General features: G+C 44.8%; 3 protein-coding genes across 5 annotated transcripts in view; 1 reads left to right on the top strand and 2 right to left on the bottom strand.

Moving 5' to 3' along the window:
* Positions 1–605: 605 nt before the first annotated feature.
* Positions 606–14219, bottom strand: dalrd3 (DALR anticodon binding domain containing 3). Of its 3 annotated transcripts, XM_083675445.1 has the most exons (15): positions 14173–14219; positions 13492–13928; positions 10430–10501; positions 8132–8436; positions 7261–7586; positions 7007–7062; positions 6678–6779; positions 5865–5929; positions 5675–5733; positions 5376–5458; positions 5128–5254; positions 4178–4236; positions 3260–3376; positions 2967–3035; positions 606–2763 (listed from the first exon to the last, which is right to left on the bottom strand). In XM_083675445.1, the coding sequence occupies exons 4-15, from the start codon at positions 8419–8421 to the stop codon at positions 2644–2646; spliced, it is 1473 nt and encodes a 490-aa protein (XP_083531571.1). In that variant the 5' UTR covers positions 8422–8436; positions 10430–10501; positions 13492–13928; positions 14173–14219; the 3' UTR covers positions 606–2643. The 3 variants fall into 3 exon arrangements, with proteins under 3 accessions (XP_083531571.1, XP_083531572.1, XP_083531570.1); XM_083675446.1 differs by lacking the exon at positions 10430–10501; XM_083675444.1 differs by lacking the exons at positions 10430–10501; positions 13492–13928; positions 14173–14219 and adding an exon at positions 9236–9614.
* On the top strand, positions 9796–11764 carry LOC310808958 (uncharacterized protein; the record flags this gene model as incomplete). The annotated part of the gene is made up of 2 exons (XM_083676055.1): positions 9796–9988; positions 10102–11764. The coding sequence occupies 2 exons, from the start codon at positions 9796–9798 to the stop codon at positions 11115–11117; spliced, it is 1209 nt and encodes a 402-aa protein (XP_083532181.1). The 3' UTR covers positions 11118–11764.
* A 1831-nt stretch (positions 14220–16050) lies between the features above and the next one.
* Positions 16051–20741, bottom strand: part of impdh2 (IMP (inosine 5'-monophosphate) dehydrogenase 2) — an 11088-nt gene continuing 6397 nt past the window's right edge. Inside the window, exons 10-14 of the mRNA XM_083674318.1 lie at positions 18595–18738; positions 18150–18294; positions 17804–17947; positions 17561–17644; positions 16051–16358 (exon numbers count right to left, since the gene is read on the bottom strand). Of these exons, the coding sequence (XP_083530444.1) occupies positions 16337–16358; positions 17561–17644; positions 17804–17947; positions 18150–18294; positions 18595–18738 (539 nt within the window). The 3' untranslated portion in view covers positions 16051–16336. The remainder of the gene's footprint in view (positions 16359–17560; positions 17645–17803; positions 17948–18149; positions 18295–18594; positions 18739–20741) is intronic.

The following is a 20741-nucleotide window of genomic DNA, read 5'->3' as shown; positions in this document are numbered from 1 at the left end:
AAAGGACAGCTCCGATAGGCCGGCGAGATGAAAAGAAGAAAGCCTGCTGGTTGAATGTCAGGTATCTGATATGTTTCAGAAGAGTGACACCCTATGGCTGTGTTTGTGTACTACACCTGCACAACCCTTTCTAGACTTCTAAAGATTGTGGGGTGGAAATTGGAACACACACACACACACGGCCATAAAAACAGTATATTTCCAGAATTTAAAGAGGGCTATAAAGTAGTCATTACACTTGCATTTTCTGTAATTAAACACACTTGACTGTTGTGTTTGTAATCTGAATGTGCATTTAATGCACTGGCTGCTGTCACAGGCAACAGCTGATACTCCAGCTGAGTCTGTCTGTGACCCAACCTGCCTGAGGGCTGCTTGGGGGTTGGGGGGGTGGGGGGTGGTAGAAACATGAAGGACAGAAGCAGGCTGCCCAGGCTGCCAGGGTCAGTTGTTCCAGACTCATTATCACTGGTCACAAGGACAGACCAGAGAGGGAGGGAGGGAAGGAGCGAGGGATGGGAATGGGGGGTGGGGGGTAGATATTTTAATTATACTATAATTATACTGTGTCAATGTGGAAGACATTCGAATTGCATGGTCCTTTTTAATTGGTTAGGGTGAACTTATGCATGTTTACATTATCCTCTGAATAAACACCATTTATAACCAAATCAATCCCTTATCCCACATCCCCTCCAATATTTACTCTTCCCATATTCATCACACTCACACCAACACACAGCTGGATGCTGTAGTGTATAGTACATTTACAAACTTAACAGGCACACACACCTGGTTCACATAGGGTTGACAATCATTTATTGGTCAAAACTGCATAGGTTGAAAATATATATCGATCCAATGCATAATTGACAATAACTTTATGGGAGAAAAAGTCTGAGTGTACGTGTATGTGTTTGTGTGTGTGTATGTGAGGCTTGGGGCACTGACACACACACACATTTACACAATAAGAACAGTCCCAAATATGGCACAAAAAGCAGTAATGGGGGGAGTACTAGAGGTGTATGTGTGTGTGTGTGTGTGTCCATGCATTCTGCGTATGTGTGTGTCTGTCGCCATGTGCATGTCTGTACGTGTGTACGTGTGTGTGTGTGTGTGTGTGTGTGCGTGTGCGTGTGTGTGTGTGTCACTATGGATGGCACTCAGGAGTAGTACTGTGTGGTTGTACTTCATGGCACAGACAGGAGCAACATCAGAAGAGGAGCTGTTCTACATAAGAGTCATACTGAGGTATACAGTTACAGCGGGATATAGCATATTATATCTGCATTACATGAGATGGTGGAAGAGGGGAGGAAGAGGAAGCGGGAGGAGAGGTAATATGATACACATGACTCATCAAGGCTGAGGCCAGTGATGCTACATCCTGCGTCCTGGAGAGCTGCAGGCTTTTGCTCTCGCTCAGCACTGACACACCGATTCAGCTCATCAAGCTTTTGATGATCAGGTGTGATACAGGGGAGGCTGGTCAAGGTAGAAATCAAAGGACAGGCTCATTGTAATTGTAATTCCTCATTCCATTTCATACGTTAAAAATTGGAGCGTCCTCTGATTTCTACCTCCACCAGCCTCCCCTGGTGGAGAGTCTGTGTAACTATGGTGGTCTACTATAGTAGAGCAATATCTATGGCATGGTTGGGGTCGGTTGAATTTCAATTCAGTGAATTCAGGAAAAATATAAAATACTATTCAATTATTGTAAATGGGGCATTTATATTATATTACAAATATTATATAGATAGATAGCAGCTCACATCACAAACAATATATATTATAACTATATATTATATACATGAACTATATTATAATGACTTGTCAATAAAATTAGTTTTTCCCGTTTATAATTGTAAATTGAAATCACTTCCTGATTTGACTGAATTGAAACTGAAATAACCCCTATCCTGATGTAAGGAATGATGGTAGAATCTGAGGACAGGGAGATATTCATTGGTCCAAAGGCAGTGTGTATGACAGAGGCAGTATCTACAGTACAGACAGCCATAGGTGGGATCCAGAAGACTGAGCAGACAAACACTATAGTAGCAGTAGATCTCTGGTAAGGTATACATAACAGTATTCTATACAGTTTTATCAACAATAAATATAGTAGGTGGAATTGTCAAATACAAGGTGTGTGTGAGTGAGAGAATGAGTGTGTGTGTGTGTGTGTGTGTGTGTGTGTGTGTGTGTGTGTGTGTGTGTGGTTACTAACTACAGCACTATCTTAGGGCAGTAAAAGTGACATTTATATAATGTGGATTTCACATAGAGGATAGGGCAGTGACATTCGGGGCAGTTATAGGGGCAACTGGGCAAGGTGTATTTGGGGCAGTTATGGGAACTATAGTCTAGCTGGGGTATTTAGGGTAGTTGAGAAGGCTATCAGCATTTGGGGGTGTTCTAGGGGTATTTGGGGCAGTTGTCGGGCGGGGTATTAGTGGTGGTTGTTGGGGCAACTAGGATGGTAGTTGGGGTATAGGGGGCACATGGTGGGGTAGTTGGGGCAGCTGGTGTGTACTTCGGAGGGAGCAGGGTATTGGGGGCTATAGCTGGTGAGGGAGGGAGGTATCAGAGTACTGGGAGCAGGGTATTGGGGTACTGGGAGCAGGGTATGGGGGGCTATAGCTGGCGTATGGGGGGGAGGTGGAGCGTGTCCAGAGCGGTGTGGAAGAGCTCTCTCAGCGCTCGTAACAACTGCAGCCGACAGAACATCTGGTTGAAGAGGTGAGGCAGCGGCTCCTGTAGGGGAGGGAGGGAGAGAGGGAGGAGGGAGAGAGGGAGGAGGGAGAGAGGGAGGGACAGGGAGCGAGGGAGACAGATCAAAAGACAGAAGACAGAGAGAGCAGGGAAGAGAGAGAGAGAGAGAGATGTTGGCATGACACGCTGACATGCTACCACACACACAGACACCCACACATCTTTGTACTTAAAGGTATTCTCACCCCAAGCACGTGGACTCTGTTGTAGTAGGAGCTGAAATCTTTACTGAGAGACACAAGAAACCTGCAGATCTGAGACATAGAATGAAAACACACACACACACACACACACACACACACACACACACACACACACACACACACACACACACACACACACACACACACACAGGATATTAGTGATATTATACAACATACTTAACCTAACTGACTTTGATTACAGTCTTACTGACATTCAAATTTGCAGTTGAAAATTCTAAAATCTCTTAAATCTCCTTTCATCTCCACGACCTCACCTGTTCGGTCTTCAGGTTGACTCTGGCCCCTCCTCCCTCACATTCCAATGCCTGTCCCGATTGGTCCAGAAGCTCAGAGAATGGAATGAGATAATTGAACAGAAGAAGCCACTCCCCCTGTGAACCAGAGGAGACATCATGACTGTGGCCAACGGGGTTAGCAGACTAAACAGACCCTAACCACATCTGAACTCAGTTCAACATGGTTTAGCTGGTCAGCCAGGTCTCCTGAGCGTTTCCCCTGTTGTCAGCAGGGAGTACGTTGGAGCTGACCTTGAGTCAGTTCACACATGCTTTAATCCCTTTCTTTCTTTCTTTCTTTAGTTTTTTTCTCAGTGTTCTTTCATTTTACTGTCTGTCTATCTAGAGACAGACACTGTAAATTAGCGCAAGCTAACGTGTTACAGTGCAATGCATCTGCTTGTTGAAATGTCCATGTTATTGCATCAGCCCCTCCTCAAATAAACACAAAAATCCAAAAATAAAGGGTCAAAAAAAGGTCTGTATGAACTATGAAGCAGTGCCCACACACTCAAACACCCCATCACATCCCCTTAATAAGACACTAAGACCCGCAACGTTTCCATCCTAAAAACTCTCTTTCATCAGGTCTTTTATTTTTATTTTTATGACCTGACCAAGTGTTTTTCTCCCCTAGCGGTGACGGCTAGCATTAGCAGATGGTTGGTTGAGCCTCGATCTGTACCTAAGGGCTAACTATAACACCACGTCTACCTTGAGGTACCTAACACCAGCTGACAGACTGGCCCCTAGGAGTGTTGTCTCAGTCATAAGCGCTGCAAGACATCCATCATTTTGCAGCCATGTGTTGGTTTGAACTTTTGACGGATAAACGAATCCATCATCCGTGTGTTGTGTGTTTTCATCTGTGTCTGTGTAGCCGGTGTCGAGCGTTACCTCTTCTTTCAGAGCAGAGAAGTCCAGCTGGGAGCCTTCAGGGATCTCAGGGTAAAGTCCTGCCGGGGGGAGATGAGGAAACAAAATAATGTGTATGACAACAAAGAAAGAGGAGGACAGGTGTATCAGGGGAGGCTGGTGGAGGTAGAAATTCGGAGGACGGGCTCATCGCAATGCATGGAACGGAATGAAGAATTGTATCAAACACATTTCTACCTCCACTAGCCTCCCCTGAAGTGTACTGCTTGGTGTTAACTGGTATATAGACAGCATGTTTGTTGTGTGTGTATAAAGAATCTAAATAAGGTCATGTATTTGCATGTCATGTTTTGGGTGTTGGGTTTGTTGGTCTCTTTATGCAAATGTATGAGCTTGTGAAATTTGATTTCCTCTTCGGAGTACAATGACATCTAATCTTACGTCCTCTAATCAAATACTGTATTGTGTGGTTCTGGTGGTTGGAGCACGGTGCCAGAAATGTTTAATATGGGCTTCAACGTAGAAATAGAATGAGTAGAATTGACATGCCAATTCAAGTCAACCTTCCACAGTGGGTGTTCCAGCAGAACATCTTTTGGAAGTTTTAGTTTACAGCTTCATTAACAACCGACCAACTCAAACATTGACATTGGAATTTTTCAGTCAAATAGTGCTTAGTTGCTATGGAGCGGCCTCTGAATTGTTCTCTCTCTCTCTGTGTGTTCTGTACATACGATAACAATCACTGCCATGGCAATTATGTATTTACAACTCCATGTCAGTCATCTTTTGGTGTACTAGCCAAATTGCCATGGTCTGAGGGACCACGTCCGTTCATTACTACTCACTTTGACATTCCCACGAGGGACACACATACTGAACACACACACTTCAGATAAGAAGCGTCACTGCTTATCAAACGCCCATGTTGTGGTTATATCATACGATGTGTTGTGTGTCCCCTGTCTCACCCTTCTCCACTCCTCTCTCGTAGCTGTCAAACAGAGTATGCAGCCGGGCACAGTTATACATGACGAAGACCCCGCCTCTGGGGCCCTTGGTGGACACGCTTCCTTCCCTCTGCACATCCAGTGTGACCTATAGGACGAGGGAGCTGTCAATCATCTCTGACTCAACTAACATCATGACAACAACTCTCTCAATCTCACACACACACACACACACAGTTGTGTTGATGTGAATGGCTGTGGAGACTCACCGGGCTGGAGTGGACTGTTGAGAGCAACTCAAACCTCACCGTGGCTGAGGTCATGACCCTGATGATGTCATCCCAATTCTCTCCTGAAAAACATTGATTCGAGTCGAATAAAAAATAAATTTAAAAAAAACTATCCTGTACAAACATAACACAAAGAGCACCCAGAGACCCTGACAGCCCTGAATCATACACCCCAAAGAGTACATACACAAAAGAACACACACACAGACACACCCAAAGAAACACATGTGCACACACACACACACACACACGCGCACACACACACACACCACTCTCACCTTCGACCTGATCTCCATACTTAATCTCTGAGGCCTCCTTCATCTGCACTCTTCTCAGTCTGTAGAAGGACAGAACAAGAAAGGACACAGACATCACATGATGAGATTCATACAGACGAAGGCCCTGATGGATGGAGGGAGGGATGGATGGATGGATAAATAGATGGATAAACAGATACAAATTTCTTACTGAAGATACTGGGCAGCACTGAGGTGGGTACCAAGAGTCTTCACTGGCCCACAAACAAGATTCCTCTGAGAAAGAGGCAGGAAAGAGGGAAGAAAAATGGAAAAGATGGTGGGTTGCTGGTACATGGATGGGTGAATGGCAAACACCATACTGTTTAGTGGAACTGTGAGAAAGTCCTTGAGTACCTCGATGAAGGCCATAAGGCTGAGCATATTGTTGTCTGTTTTTTATCCATTTTCATTCAAATAAGCCAATTGAATAAAGAGCATTTACATTGTCTAACATTTGAAATCCAACCACCAACCATTCTAAACAGTGAAGCTAGTGTGCTGGTGCACAGGTTTAGTGGTACTCGATGGTTAGTGAGAAACAGTGTACTATTGTGTAGCAGCTTGTGTGGTATTATTAATAATAAACTCTACATAGGACACATTTTCCATTATTTATTTATTTAACAATCTCAAAGTGCCTACAGAAGAGTGCATTAAAAACAGAAACACAACAATACTAAAAACAGCAGAGAGGACTACAGGAAGGCCTGTCTAAAGAGTTTTAACCCTAAACTAACTGCCAAAGAATTCCGGATAAACTCTAGAGTACCAAGTGTTTTATGTGGTATTTACCTAGCAACAATGCTTTGATTGGCTACAAAATGAAGCATCATAATGTATGCATTTTTTCGTGAATACCACCACCCTTGGCACTGTAGAATGTTCACAATTTGGGCAACTTAATTCACCCACGGCACTAAATGAGCTAGAGAGGTGAGTTTTAAGGCCTGGTTTGAATGAGGAGAGTTTGAGAGTGTTGTACCTGTGTTACAGACGCTCCGCTGGCCCTCCAGAGCATCGCTATCTGCTGCTGACGGAACTCATCTTGACAGGACGTCACGTGGACTACCGTTGCCGTGGATACCTACAGGGTGTTGATCAACAAAGCCTGATAAGTGATCAATAACAGTGCTGTCTACTCCTCCACCCTCTGAAAGTGAGGAATAGACATTATTGAGACATAGTAGCATTATTGAGATGTAGTTTAGTCTAGCAACTCATGGATAGTTTGAGGTTAAAGGTGTTTGTGTGTGTGTGTGTGTGTGTGTGTGTGTGTGTGTGTGTGTGTGTGTGTGTGTGTGTGAGACTCACTGTGTGGCTTGTAGCTCTGTCCAGCTGGGCCAGGTGAGACAAACTGTCCCTATGCACTGAGGACAACAACAACAACAACGATAACGATAACGATAACAATAATATTAAAGACTAGTTATTCTCAACCCTCTCCATGCTAAGACCCACTGAAGCATGTTCAAAACATCTGAGAGCATCAACATGCTCTCAGGTCCTGACCCAGTCCCATGTGTCAGGCGTTTGATGCTCTCAGGTGTCCCTCCCTCACTGCTCACCTGTACAGGTACCCAGGCTAGGGTCATACCCCGGAAGCTCCTCCTCCAGAAACACACGCTTACAGTTCACCCTGAGGGCCCCCCCTTCCTCCTCCTCCTCCTCCTCCTCCTTCTCTCCCTCTATCTTCTTTCCTTCACTCGCTCTCCTCCCTCCTTCAGTCTCTCTCTCTCTGTAAGGGGATTTCTGTAAAGACTCCAGCATCTTCTTCTCCCGCTCATCATTGGTCCAGCTGACCGGGACTGTCGGCCAATCGACACCGAGCATTCGGAGGAAGACGATGAAGTCACTCTCTTCTTGTAAAACGGGGCAGCAGGTAACAGTGAACCTGAGGGATGTTACACAACACCCATATAAAGGTGGTTCCACTCCAATGCATAAAGACTCACTTTACGCTTATATTCTTATGTAACGTTTAGGTAGTTCAACAGTAGATGCTAAGTGGGATCCCTGGGAAGACCCTAACCTGAACCCTTACCCTAACCTAAACCTTAACCGTTTTAAATCTCAACTTCAATGGGGTGACATCAGAGTCGGGCCGTCCCAAGCATCCCACTTTGCATTTACCGTGGTACAACACATATGAACATACAAAGCACTGAAACACTTTCATTCAGACCTAGGGCTTTGTCCATAAACAACAAATACCACTAGACACTTGTGTATGTCTGGATGGAGTGGATAGGTATGAGCAAGATGGTGAAATGTCTCAGCCTAAACATCTAGTCCTACCCTATTGGAGGGCAAGGTGGAGTTATTACAATCATACTTCACAAATAAATCTTTCAATTAGACTTACATAAGTGTTGAAAGGTTTGTTTCTGGACAGGGCCTGTGTGTGTGTGTGTCTCTCCTTTCCCCTTACTAACTCACCCCTGTCTCCTTAACAGCGCCCCCAAGTGGTCAGTCAGCAGCACAGTCCGCAGCTGTCCCAGAGTGAGGGTGTCGGGGGAGGGTGTGTTGGGTTTGGGGTGCAGGGCGGGACAGTTCAGAACCACACACCCCTCCCTCTGGCTGGGGGGCTTCAGGTACACCGACGCTCCACTCAGGACCTCCCTGAACACAGTGGTCCGGTCGACCCGAACCCTCAGCCCCTCTCCCATCACCTCCCCACCCGCCATGGGGAGCACCCCACCTCCCCTCAGGGACAGCACTCGGCCCATCACCGACGGAGGAACCTAGAATGCACAAAAACACCACACTTTAGCCACAGGGTACGCAAACACATCACACTTTAGCTACATACTTACTGCACATGGATAGTATGTCACCTTTATTTATACAGGAAGGCTGTGTCAACTGAGAACAATATCTTCTTTACAAAGACACACTGTCAAGGGGCGAGCACAGAGTTCATTCATAGACATCCATCAGTTGTACAACCCATACAATACTGCTGCAATTGCAGTAAAGTCGTGATAGCATGTCCCCCTTGCAGGAAGTTTTGATCTATTTACAGTATTAGCCATTGAGGTATAATATGGTATTGACAGATACGGTATATATTAGCAAAGAAACTCATCGTGTAATATGTGATATTAGTAGCCTATGCAGTTGTAGTAAAGCAGGTAACATGTACCGTTGTTCACGTAATTGGAAAATCCGGTCTCGCGAGACCCCGTGTGGCACAGTTAGCTGCTGTTCTGAATGACCCACATACCACTTGGCAGCCAGGGGTTAATAATTGTTGCCGCAGGGTTTAAATGTTACATGTCGATACTGACAATGGCAACGGCCTCAAACACGAACAATTGTTAATTCAAATTCACCATGTGAATGTTGTTGGTGGTTGTTGGTGTAAAATTAGCTTCCAAGTCGCAAGAGTTCAACCTGTCAAACGTGGAAGCGCGTGCTGTCAACTGCGTGTAAACTGTCACCCCGTGTACAACCAGTGCATCCAACTGCAACTTAAGCAATTCAAGCGTAAAATACAATGGGGGTAAACGAGAATTAAATAAGTAGATAGCTCTCACCAACCTGTCCGTCTGCATAGAGCGTATTCAGAACCGTGGTGGGTGACAAGAAGTCCCTGTTTCGGAGATTTTTAGCACTGCTTTCCTTGAACCAGAGCTTCTCCGGCTCGCTCGAAATTCTGTCCCCGCCATCGGGACTCTTTGCATCGGGAAGATTTTCAGTCTTTCCCCGTAGAGCGAGGCTCAGGGCTTGGACGGTGGGGGTGATCCGAAACGGTGACTCTTCTATATTCTCCATCGCTAGAGACCTAAACCCTTTGCCTGGTCATGACTGCGGCTGAATAGCTGTATCGTAGTAATTTGTGCTTATTCACAGCTACCTTTTCAAAAGACAAACATGCGCTGCTCTGCCCGGCCCCTGGTTTCTGGAAATCGATGCCGTTTTGGCTGCAAATGACAGCAACAGCGTAGAGTGCGGAACTGTAGAGTCAGCGCAAACTGTTTCCCGAAGAATCATTTCCGTGTGTAACACACAACGGCGCTATTTTCCGCATATGCACTGCTATCTATATATGTATAATCTTTGGCATTATTGATTAATGCTAGCTGTAGGCACGCTTAAAAATGTCAAAACTACAGATGTTGAATGTGTTCCTCACGGAACGGTTAACGGCGGCTGCAGTGGAGATATTCGGCGCCGTGGAAAAAGCAATTGAAGAATACCAAGAAGAACACATCCGTTTCAAGCAGGAGAACGACCGTCTACGGAGGCTGCTTGACTATTTAATACTTGACGAGATAGAGATGCAGGGAACAGGTTGGTATTATTCGTGGACGTTATTGGCTAATGCAATTGTTGTAGATCTCAGAGAAAGATCCCATACATAAAATGTATGTAAATACAGAATTATTATTCTGTTTTCCCTGCAGAGTCAGACCGGCTCAGACAGCTTTCTCTGCAGGTCTCTGAAGAGGAGGGTTCCCCTGAGCAGCACTGTGAGCAGGAGAGGAGCTCCAGTCTGGGGCAGGATGACCCAAAGCTCACCTGGAATCTCAGTCTGGAGCAGGACGACCCAGAGCCTACCTGGAGCCCCAGTCTGGGGCAGGAGGAGCCAGAGCCCACTAGGAGCCCCAGTCTGGGGCAGGAGGAGTCAGAGCCCACCAGGAGACCCAGTCCGGGCCAAGAGAACACAGAGCCCACCAGGAGACCCAGTCCGGGCCAAGAGAACACAGAGCCCACCAGGAGACCACAACCTACCTGGAGTTTCAGTGTAAAGCAGGAGTACCCACAGCCCACACAGATTAAAGAGGAGGAACAGGAGCTCAGGGCCTGTGGGGGAGGAGAGTTAAAATGTGACACCACAGAGTCCTTATTCACTATCACCTGTGTGAGAAGTCTATGTGATCAGGAGAACCCACCTCAGCCCTCAGATCTTAACCTGGCCCAAACTGTGGAGAGCAGCGTGAGGGACTCTCCTCAACCCTCTTACATAGCTGGGGTTGAAACAGAACTAGAATCTGAATCTGATGGAATGGACTACACCATATCAGAACCGACCAGTGACTCTCAACCCCTCTCTAGAGTAAACGTAGACAGCTCTATAAGTGGAAAACCGTATCAAAGCAAACCATTTAGCAAATCCTTCAATAGGAAGTATAAATCGTCAGATCTTAAGATAGTGGGCCTACATAGAAGAGGTGGATCTTATGCTTGCAAAGAATGTGGACAAACCTCTCGCCATCAGTGGCAGTTGGCTAGAATACCTTATCCACACCAATGTTGCCAAACCTTGGTTTCGAGATATACATTGAGGGATCGTAAGAGATTGTATACAGGAGAGAGATCTTATGCTTGCAAAAAATGTGGACAATCCTTCCTCTGTCACCTGGAGTTGGCCAAGCATTTAAGTCATACACGATGTTGGGCTGTCCTGAGCTACAACTAACCAGTTGAGACTGGAGAGTTCACATGAGGATTCACACAGGGGGGAAAGAGAGGACCAAAGGATAAAGAAAAGTATGTTTGGGTGTATTGGAAATAGATTGAAGTTACATGTCATTCCATGTGTACAGTCTACCTTACAGTTTCATAGGAGGCTTTGCACAGGGGTGAATACTGCATATCAAGTGTTACTGCATATCAAGTGTTATATGAAAGTGCAATTCAAAAGAAATGCACCTGGACTTTTATTGATTCTTTGTTGGTTTGACAGTAAAGTTAGTAAGGTAGTATATAAAGTTATTATTTAAGGGTATGTTTTTTCTCTAATGGAAATGTGTTCCCTGAACACTGAAGATATTTAGCTGCAGTTAGTGTGGCAAAATTGTCACTGACAACCCTGAATGTACATCTGTCTGATGGTTTGATAAAAATTTTCTGCGAAAAGGGCCTCGATCAAAATGTTAAATTGCCCGAGTGGTACCACAACAACCAACCGTAATGTAATGATCAATAAAGTACCTATCTATCTATGTTCATGTTATACACACGTTTTAGGCCAATTAAGCCATCTGTGTAAATGGCATTCTTTTTGTTTTAGTATTGAAATGTTGGCCTTTCGCACAGGTTGTGCATATTTTGCTGCTTAGTAAATCGTTTTTCTTTTTTTTTAAATAAAGTTATTTTCTTTCATTGATGTCATGGTGAAAGACTTCATTTGTAGCTTACATAGATGCTAATATTGGCAGGACTCAAATGGGAGTTTCTCCAGTAGGTCTGTGTTTAGTTGGGGCTAGTTGGGAGGACAGTCACACTGCTCAGTCTGCTCATGTTACACCCCTGCAACCCAGGGGAGGCTGATGGAGGAAGAAATCGGAGGATGGGCTCATTGTAATGCATAGAATGGAATGAGAACATTGTGTTTGACACACACTGTGTTTGATACTATCCCTCATTCTGTTCCATGCATTACAATGAGCCCATCGTCCGATTTTAAAAGAATTCTGATTCTACCTCCACCTGCAACCCCACCTCCCGTGAACCCATTGATATGCAATTCCTACACTTCCCTCAGAACCGTAGATAAAGAGAGTTAGGCAAACTCTGAGATTTAGAATATTATTTATGTTTAAACAGTTAAACAGTACATACATATTGTAGTAGACAGCTGACAAGGTATTCACATTTCTTTCTTTTATCCATTTTTTTATTATTAGCAAATTACTTGACAAGTATATTTCTTGGCAGTTAATGACAAGATTTACACAATAGATACAATCTGGTGGTAAGCCTGTTGGTATTGTAAACCATTTCTCAGATAAAGGCTAAACCCCAATAAGGATATATACATTTACAAGGGTAGATGGCTAGATGCTAAGTGGGATCCTTGGGATGACCCCACCCTTCCCCTAACTTTAACCATAACTCTAACCCTAAACCTTACCTAACTCTAGTCCCAACCTTAACTCTTAACTTGTTTAAACTGTCATAAACTTCAATGGGGTGTTGTCATATCCGAGCTGTCCCAAGCATCCCAGTCAGCATTTACCATTTAGAAACACAGAGCCAGTTTGCATCATGCAGTACAGTACAGGTCCCACTATAGGGTGCTGTTGTTGGTGGTCATTCTTGGCTGACATGATAATTCCTGGTGGCATACAGTGTGTTTGGCAATCCGGGAGATAACGTGTCATTCAAGAATGCTACCATGTGTTTTAATGTGAGGTAAAATGGGAGTTTTGAAAGAACTGCTTTATACACAAATAAAAAACTATGATAAACCCTTCAAAGACTCCCAACCCAAAGACTGATATAAAAGACAATGGTGGGTGCAGAAACTAGCCCTGCAGATCCGTAGAGCAGTTATATATTGGTATCCTGAATCCCACATCAACCCCCTAGCCCTTACACCCCCTATGCACCTGTGTGTGTGTGTAGACCTGGGGAATATAGTGGAGGTAGAAATCGGAGGATAAGCTCATTATAATGCATGGAGTGGGATTTGAACCCAGGTCTACCACATGGAAGACACAAGCGTCTACCAATAGGCCAAGAGAACATCCTCAAGGTCAAGGGCAACACTTGACCTTACATGTCTCATGCAGGGCTACTGGAGCCCTCCACTACACCGAATTGGTTCAGTAAACGAATACATAGGAAAACAAGACATGTTGAGACATTGAATGTTGTTGAATTTAATGTATGCTGTGCGGATCATCATGGAAACGGAGCCCACAGACAGCTGTTGTTCTTACCCACAGCTGCATTATGGGTTCCGTTACCACGCCTACCGCAGATATCACCACCACTGATGACATCATGATGACATGCATTCTGAATGGCAACCAATATCATTAATTTAAAGTGTCAGGTTCACTTACAATACTCTATTCACGGCTTCTTCTTCCTGTTCCATCTTGAAATACCTGATCTTTATCTGTAGAGAAAGAGAGCGAGAGCGTGTGCGCAAGAGAGAGACACACACACACACACACACACACACATAGAAAGAGAGAGAGAGACAAAGACTGGAGGTCACAGTGCAATCACAGTGCCATGAAGGAGGAGTAGATCAAGAAAACGATCAAAGCAAAGCTTAGAGGGAGAGATGATGGGAACAGATAAAGTAGCTGTGGAACTTCAATTGTTCAGACACATGTACTGCTATCTTCAAGGTTATGTACTATTACAGAGAATAGTTAAAAAGGAGAGAGAGAGAGAGAGAGAGAGAGATGAAGAACAGAAAGTAAATTAATCCTCAGATGCACTTTCACTTTTTCATTCAAGTCTACTCTTCAGGTGAGAGGGATGTTTTAACCTGAACTGAGATAAAAAACAGATAATAAATCAGAGCAAGAAGACAGAGAGAGAGAGAGAGAGAGAGAGAGAGAGAGAGAGAGAGAGAGAGAGAAAGGGAAAGGTGCAGAGAAAGTCAGGATGTAAAGGTAGCAAAATAGACGATGAAGAGGAATGAAAACAAAGTGAAGTTAAGGATAACTGTCAAACACATATTGTATGACATTTCATATCAGTAAAGCTTTTGAACTTGAACATAAAGTTACCGTATGTGTCCAGATTACGCCGGACTCTGTCCCCCTGTCCTTCTGACCGTCCCGCCTCTGCCTGGATGTGAATGCTGCTCTATTTATGAGTCCTAACTTCCTCTTAAATACACACACAATCTATTTCACTTTCACTTCTCCAGAGCTACGGACCAAAACTCCTCCTTCTCTTCATCCCCCACTCCCTCCCTCCCTCCCTCCTTCTGTCAACAGCCTGCTAGCTGTACCTTATACTGCATGTTCTCAAGTGATATACAGTGCATTCGGAAAGTATTCAGACCCCTTCACTTTTTTCACATTTTGTTATGTTACAGCCTTATTCTAAAATGGATTCAATTAATTGTTTTCCTCATCAATCTACACCCAATACCCCATAATGACAAAGCGAAAACAGGTTTTTAGAAATGTTTGCTAATTTATTAAAAATAAAAAACTGAAATATCACATTTACACAATATTCAGACCCTTTGCTATGACATTCGAAATTGAGCTCAGGTGCATCCTGTTTCCATTGATGTTTCTACGACTTGATTGGAGTCCACCTGTGGTAAATTCAACTGATTGGACATGATTTGGAATGGTACACACCTGTCTATATAAGGTCCCACAGTTGACAGTGCATGTCAGAGCAAAAACCAGGCCATGAGGTCGAAGGAATGGTCCGTAGACCGCCGACACAGGATTGTGTCGAGGCACAGATTTGGGGAAGGGTACAAAACATTTTCTGCAGTATTGAAGGTCCCCAATAACACAGTAGCCTCCATCATTCTTAAATGGAAGATGTTTGGAACCACCAAGACTCTTCCTAGAGCTCCCCAAATACAGGTGTGCCAAGCTTGTAGCGTCATACCCAAGAAGACTTGATGCTGTAATCGCTGCCAAAGGTGCTTCAATAAAGTACTGAGTAAAGGGTCTGGATACTTATGTAAATGTGATATTTAAGTTTTTTATTTTTAATAAATTAGCAAACATTTCTAAAAACTTGTTTTGGCTTTGTCATTATGGGGTATTGTGTGTAGATTGAGGAGGGAAAAATGAACTGAATCCATTTTAGAATAAGGCTGTAACATAACAAAGAGGGGTCTGAATGCTTTCCGAATGTACTGCAGCTACATACACAATATTGATTTCTGTATGTTAATTCAATCAATCAGTTTATTTAAAAAAGTCTCACATTTGACATATTTGACAAAAACAGGTGACAAAAGAGAGATGGGATTGGTAATAATCATTCTACAAAAAGAATGTCATTATAGTGTCATATAGACTCCCTGTAACTCAGTACCTACGACGATACAGAAACCATCTGTCAGTACAGCTCTGAGTCTGTATACCTGATCAAGACTTGTATGATGGATGAATCCTCCTGTGGCCTCTACAGAGGTGATCATTTAACACACACCTGCCCCTGATCAGTGAGACAGACAGGTGTGTGTGTGTACTGGTGCGTAGCGCTTAGGTGTCTGGAAAGTCCGGTGGATTTGGAGGTGTACTTGAAGCCCCCCGGGACCTGTCGGAGGAAAAGGGGGGGGGGCAGGGTTCTGTTCTCCAAACAGGGTCAAGGTACAACCTAGAGTGATCTGCCTCCTCTCTCCTCAAAAGGCATTGGAGGAGAGGATCTGAGGGGACTCCTCCCCCTCAGACCATCTCATTTCAATGCGCTTTGAGAAGGCAGCAAGGAGAGCGGATAATAAAAATAAAAAATAAAATCCTTAATCATCTGATAATGAAAAATAGGGGTCTTGCAGGGTTCAAGTCTTATGACTATCTCTGACAGAGGAAAGAGGAATATTCCATTCAGATCAGTTAGAAAGGACTAGCAGACATATTTAATGTACTGCCCATACATCTAAAACACAGAGACAAAGACGCTTTGTGGAAAAAATAGGTTTTATTTGACTTTTTCACCTTTATTCATGTCAGTCCAAAATGTCAGTAGAACATGGAAGGCATCAGATAGAACACGCTAGAACACTCCGTCACGGTACTGACAAACAGACATGCTTGTTCTGCTCTCCCTCCCTCCCCCCTCCATCAGCATAGGGAGCAACAGACTGGGAAGACTGATGGTTTAGGTTTTGGAGTGTGTGTATGTTTGTGTGTGTGTTTGCATGTTTGTGTGTGCGTATGCTTGAAGGACAGCCCACTATGGTCATCCTTCTCCTCAGAATAGGCGCTTCTCATAACTGTGGAGAGAGAGAGAGAGAGAGAGAGAAAGAAAATGTAGAAAGAGAGAGGGAGACAGATTGAAAGAGAAGACAGAGGGTGCAAGGAGGAGAAAGAGAGAGAGACGTTGGCATGGGTTAAACTCTATGGACTGAACCAGATGGAACCAGAGTGTTTAGGCTTTAACAGACAAGGGGATCACATGACCAACCGAGGGCTCTGAAGAACACGTTGCATCGTGCTCAGAGAAGGGCGGGCTGGACTAACATGGAAACTACACTGGCCTAGCACGTGCACTAACGACGCGCAAGCTTTCTTCCATTTTTCAACACCAATACCATTCTATTCAAACAGTTCACCCACACCCTCACGTGGGTCAAATAGAAATCAGTTCTATTGGAGGAAAAAAAAGAAAAAAATAGAAACTGGTTCTATTTGAGACGCTCCACTCCTAAGGTGACACGTTGGCACACACTCTCGACCAGTGTAGGTTCCGTGTCAGAGAGGGAAAAGAGGAAGAAGAACCTAGAACCGTGGGGGGTTGTACTGTGTGTGTGTGTATAAGAGTGTGTGGTGTTCTTATGTGGAACTGAGAAGCAGAGAGCTGGCCGGTGTATTCCCATTTTGTACTCGTCTCCCTGAAGTGTGTATTGATTGGTTCACAGCCCTTCATGGAGACTGATAGAAACAGGACTCTGAAGGGAGTTTCCAACCCGGTGCTTACACCAGATCATTCCTTTTTAAATCCACCAGGAGGAGGCTATTTAATTATTAATTTATCAATCGAATACTTTATTTGAGCAGGGACAAATGCAAAAAAACAAACAAATACTGCCCTACAAAGCTGAAGGGCAGTAATTGCCGAATTGATGAAGCTGAGAAAAGGAGAGACTAGACGGTCAGGGTTGAAGTTGATTAATCTCCACCAGCCTCCCCTGAATATTATGAATAAGGAGAGTTGCCTCATAGTAAGACAGTTCACTGTTGCATCTCTTGCATGTCAATAATCTGCAAACTATTTATTTAGCTGGACAGTTGGAAAAAGGGAGGCCAGAAACATCGCAATACACATATACACTAGCAGCAATGACTCTACACACAGTAATACACAATAGCAGCAGTGACTCTGTACACAATAATGCACTAGCAGCTAAATGTCTGCCCTTACTGCTTTTAACCTTTGTGTACATTGTTGGGAGAAGAGTAGGTCAGAGGTCAGTACCTGTGCAGACTGTGAACCCCTCCCTCGTTCTGGGCAGACACCGTCCTCTTCTCAAACTTCAGATCCCCTGAATACATCATCGCTCTGCAGGGGGGGGAAGATAAATGGTGTAACGCAGGACCTTGAGCAGTATGTATGTATTTATGACAATCTATAAACAAATGAGGGCCATAACACATAGGCCTGTGTAGATGTGTGTGTGTGTGTGTGTGTGAGTGTGTGTGTGTGCGCGTGCTTGTGTACCTGAGCTGGGTGAGGCTCTTGGATCCAATGTCTTGGCAGGAGTGCTGAATCCCAGCCAGCAGGTAGGGTATAAACTTGTGGATGGAACCCTTGTCCTGGACCGCCCCGGACACACCCTGGGCCACCTTAATCTTATCACACTCACTAGAGAGAGAGAGAGAGACATTGTCAGTTGTGAGAAGGTAGGTAAACTGACTTCATTCTCGCTCTTTTAGGTGAAAATCCTCACCACAAATTTTCACACACACACACACACACACACACACACACACACACACACACACACACACACACACACACACACACACACACACACACACACACACACACACTCCTGCATCAGTACCTAAAGTATCGGGTCTGGGAGCCCAGGTTCTTGTCCATGGCGTCCAGTGAGCCCATCCCTCGGTACTTCTTCAGCCTGATGCCGTCAGAGAAGAAGTACTCCCCCGGGGCCTCGCTGGTGGCCGCCAGGAGAGAGCCCATCATCACTGGGGGGGGGGGGGGGGGGGGGTAGACAGAGAGTGTAAGGCACCAATTCAATCAGTTGCAGGCAGGGAGGGAGGAAGAAAGAGCATTCGAGGGAAGGAGGGAGGGGGAGCGGTAGAGAGAGGGATGAGGGCAGGGAGGGAGGTAAGAGGCAGAGAGAGAGGAAAAGTAGACAGTGTAAGTGTAAGGCCCCAATTCAATCACATCACAAGATTTCAAAGACAACTAATTTGTACACACACACTTCGTCACACACACTCTCTCACACACACACACACACACACACACACACACACACACACCTGTGGATGCCCCCAGCGCCAGGGCCTTGGCGATGTGCCCCACGGTCTGAATGCCCCCGTCGGCGATGACTGGCACCCCGAAACGCCGGGCGTACTCCGACACCTTATACACAGCTGTGGCCTGGGGACGCCCACATGCCAGCACTGGGGAGGGGACAGAGGACCAGGGTTAACACAGGGGGCATTTATTTACACATACAGACAGACAGGCAGAGGCACAGACAGGCAGAGAGACAGACAGAGAGACAAAGAGACAGACCGGCAGGCAGACAGACACAGGCAGGAAGACAGCCACACAGACACAAACAAATAACAACAGATGATTCCACATTCCACATAGGCCTACTATTTTCACAGATTTATTTTCAGGGGGATATTACTGCAGCATTCTGACAAGCTGTTGAGGTCTGCTCTGGCCAGAGAGATGTCTAGGCTGATCTCTACACCAACTTTCACAGAGAGAATGAAGCAGAATGTGAAAGCTTCACCTTTGTTTGGCTTCGGGCTGACAGACTACAAGCTATCCAGGCAGACCAAGCTTGCACAAGTACTATAGCTGTAGCCACAGAAACAGAACAAGTGGAACAGACATGCCCATTCTAATCAACATTCCATGGTGGGTGTACCGGCGGCCATCTTTTGGTGTACCATTTGGAGGTTTTAGAGTACAGCTTTATTAACAACCGACAGCTTTCTTAACGACATTCACTCAACTGAATGTTCAGTCAAATGGTGCTTCGTTGCTATGGCGCTGCCTTTGCATGTTTAGCTTCTCTCTGTGTATTCTACAAATGCAGTAACAATGATTACTACGGCAATTATGTATTGGAATTCCATGTCGGCCATCTTTTGGTGTACTGGCCAAATTGAGGGACCGCGTCAGTTCTACTCCTTCTATTTCTATATCTGTGGCCCTCCAATGAGCAGCAGTGGCCGGGCAGACACTGAGAGGGACGAGGCTCACACAGCATTCACTCACACAGCACACCGTCCTTCCATGCATTTGAATTAGTGGTTTCTGAGCCTATAGGCTACTAGTTACTAGCATATGCTACTAGTGTACGACATCCTAATTCATGTACGATTCCACACATTACGTACACCGACGTTGAAGAAACCTGATATTTTTTCTGGAAAATGAGTTACTTTAATTCATTACTTTGAGGAACCATGGGTTCTGCCAGGGATTCATATCAACTCTTCCCCTGAAACGAGTTCACTGACATGTCAGCAGCTGACTATATCAAAGGAAGGCGAGAAAATAAACAGGAAAATATCATTCTAACCACTCACACCGTTATTGTGTGTGTTGCTTATGCATATGAATGAGCTTCATCAGTCACCCGGGACTGGAATTCAAAAAACAAAACAATCACCTCAAAAACAGTAAATAAAAGAACCGATTTAAGTTACTACCAGAGAGCTTTTTGAAGACATGCGTTTTGGATGGTCAGAGGAGAGACGTTGTTGTTAGGTCTGTTTGAGGTGAAGGAGGCTGGTAGAACCAGGAGGGCAGGAGAGAGTACACACAGGGAGTGTGCAAATGCACACTGGGAGTGAAGTGTACGAATGCACACTTCAGGGAAAAGGGTGGAGAATATTGGTGTACATTGGTGTACAACAAACAAGTATTTATTGTTGTTCCTGAAATCCGATTCATGGGGCGAAAAAACTAGTTGACAGACAGATCTTTCATACTGGCAGATGAAGGATGATACAGTCTATAACTTATATCTCTACCTGATGGGCATACCACTAGCTAAGGAAGTTTTCTAGAGCAGAGGGAAGGAGTTGTTGACTAACTGAGAGACACCAAAATGTCTGAGACTGTCCATGATTGTGCTTGTGCACTTCGTTTAAGGAGGCATCCGAGTGCACACTCCTAAGTACATACATATGCATCCAAAGGTAGTGCACGTGATGTAATTTGATGATGATGCCGCATATTTTTGGTGGTAGAGAGTGGTCACACACTGTGACTGACAGATTAGTCAACCAATAAGGACAAGCATCCAAAACCCCAAAACCCAAGGCCAGCTTCTACTACTACTGATGCACAGAGCCGTTAACCAACCAATGCAGCAGGCTGTGAAGGAGGAGGGGGGGGGGGCATAGTGTGGTAGTGGAGCCAATAGGAGCCCAAGGCA

Source organism: Argentina silus (assembly GCF_951799395.1).
Source record: "Argentina silus genome assembly, chromosome: 8".
In the NCBI taxonomy this organism is placed as follows: Eukaryota; Metazoa; Chordata; class Actinopteri; order Argentiniformes; family Argentinidae; genus Argentina; species Argentina silus.
Note: the sequence above shows the minus strand (reverse complement) of the source record. Positions and strands in the feature narration are given on the sequence as shown.

What these genes read in the sequence shown, in the direction of transcription:
- dalrd3 (XM_083675444.1), bottom strand. Translation starts at nt 9,469, where the DNA reads ATGGAGAATATAGAAGAGTCACCGTTTCGGATCACCCCCACCGTCCAA. An exon ending in GCGCTGTTAAGGAGACAGGG is followed by an intron (nt 7,587 to 8,131) that starts GTGAGTTAGTAA and finishes AACATCCCTCAG; the next exon opens with GTTCACTGTTACCTGCTGCC. An exon ending in CAACAGTCCACTCCAGCCCG is followed by an intron (nt 5,255 to 5,375) that starts GTGAGTCTCCAC and finishes CTCGTCCTATAG; the next exon opens with GTCACACTGGATGTGCAGAG.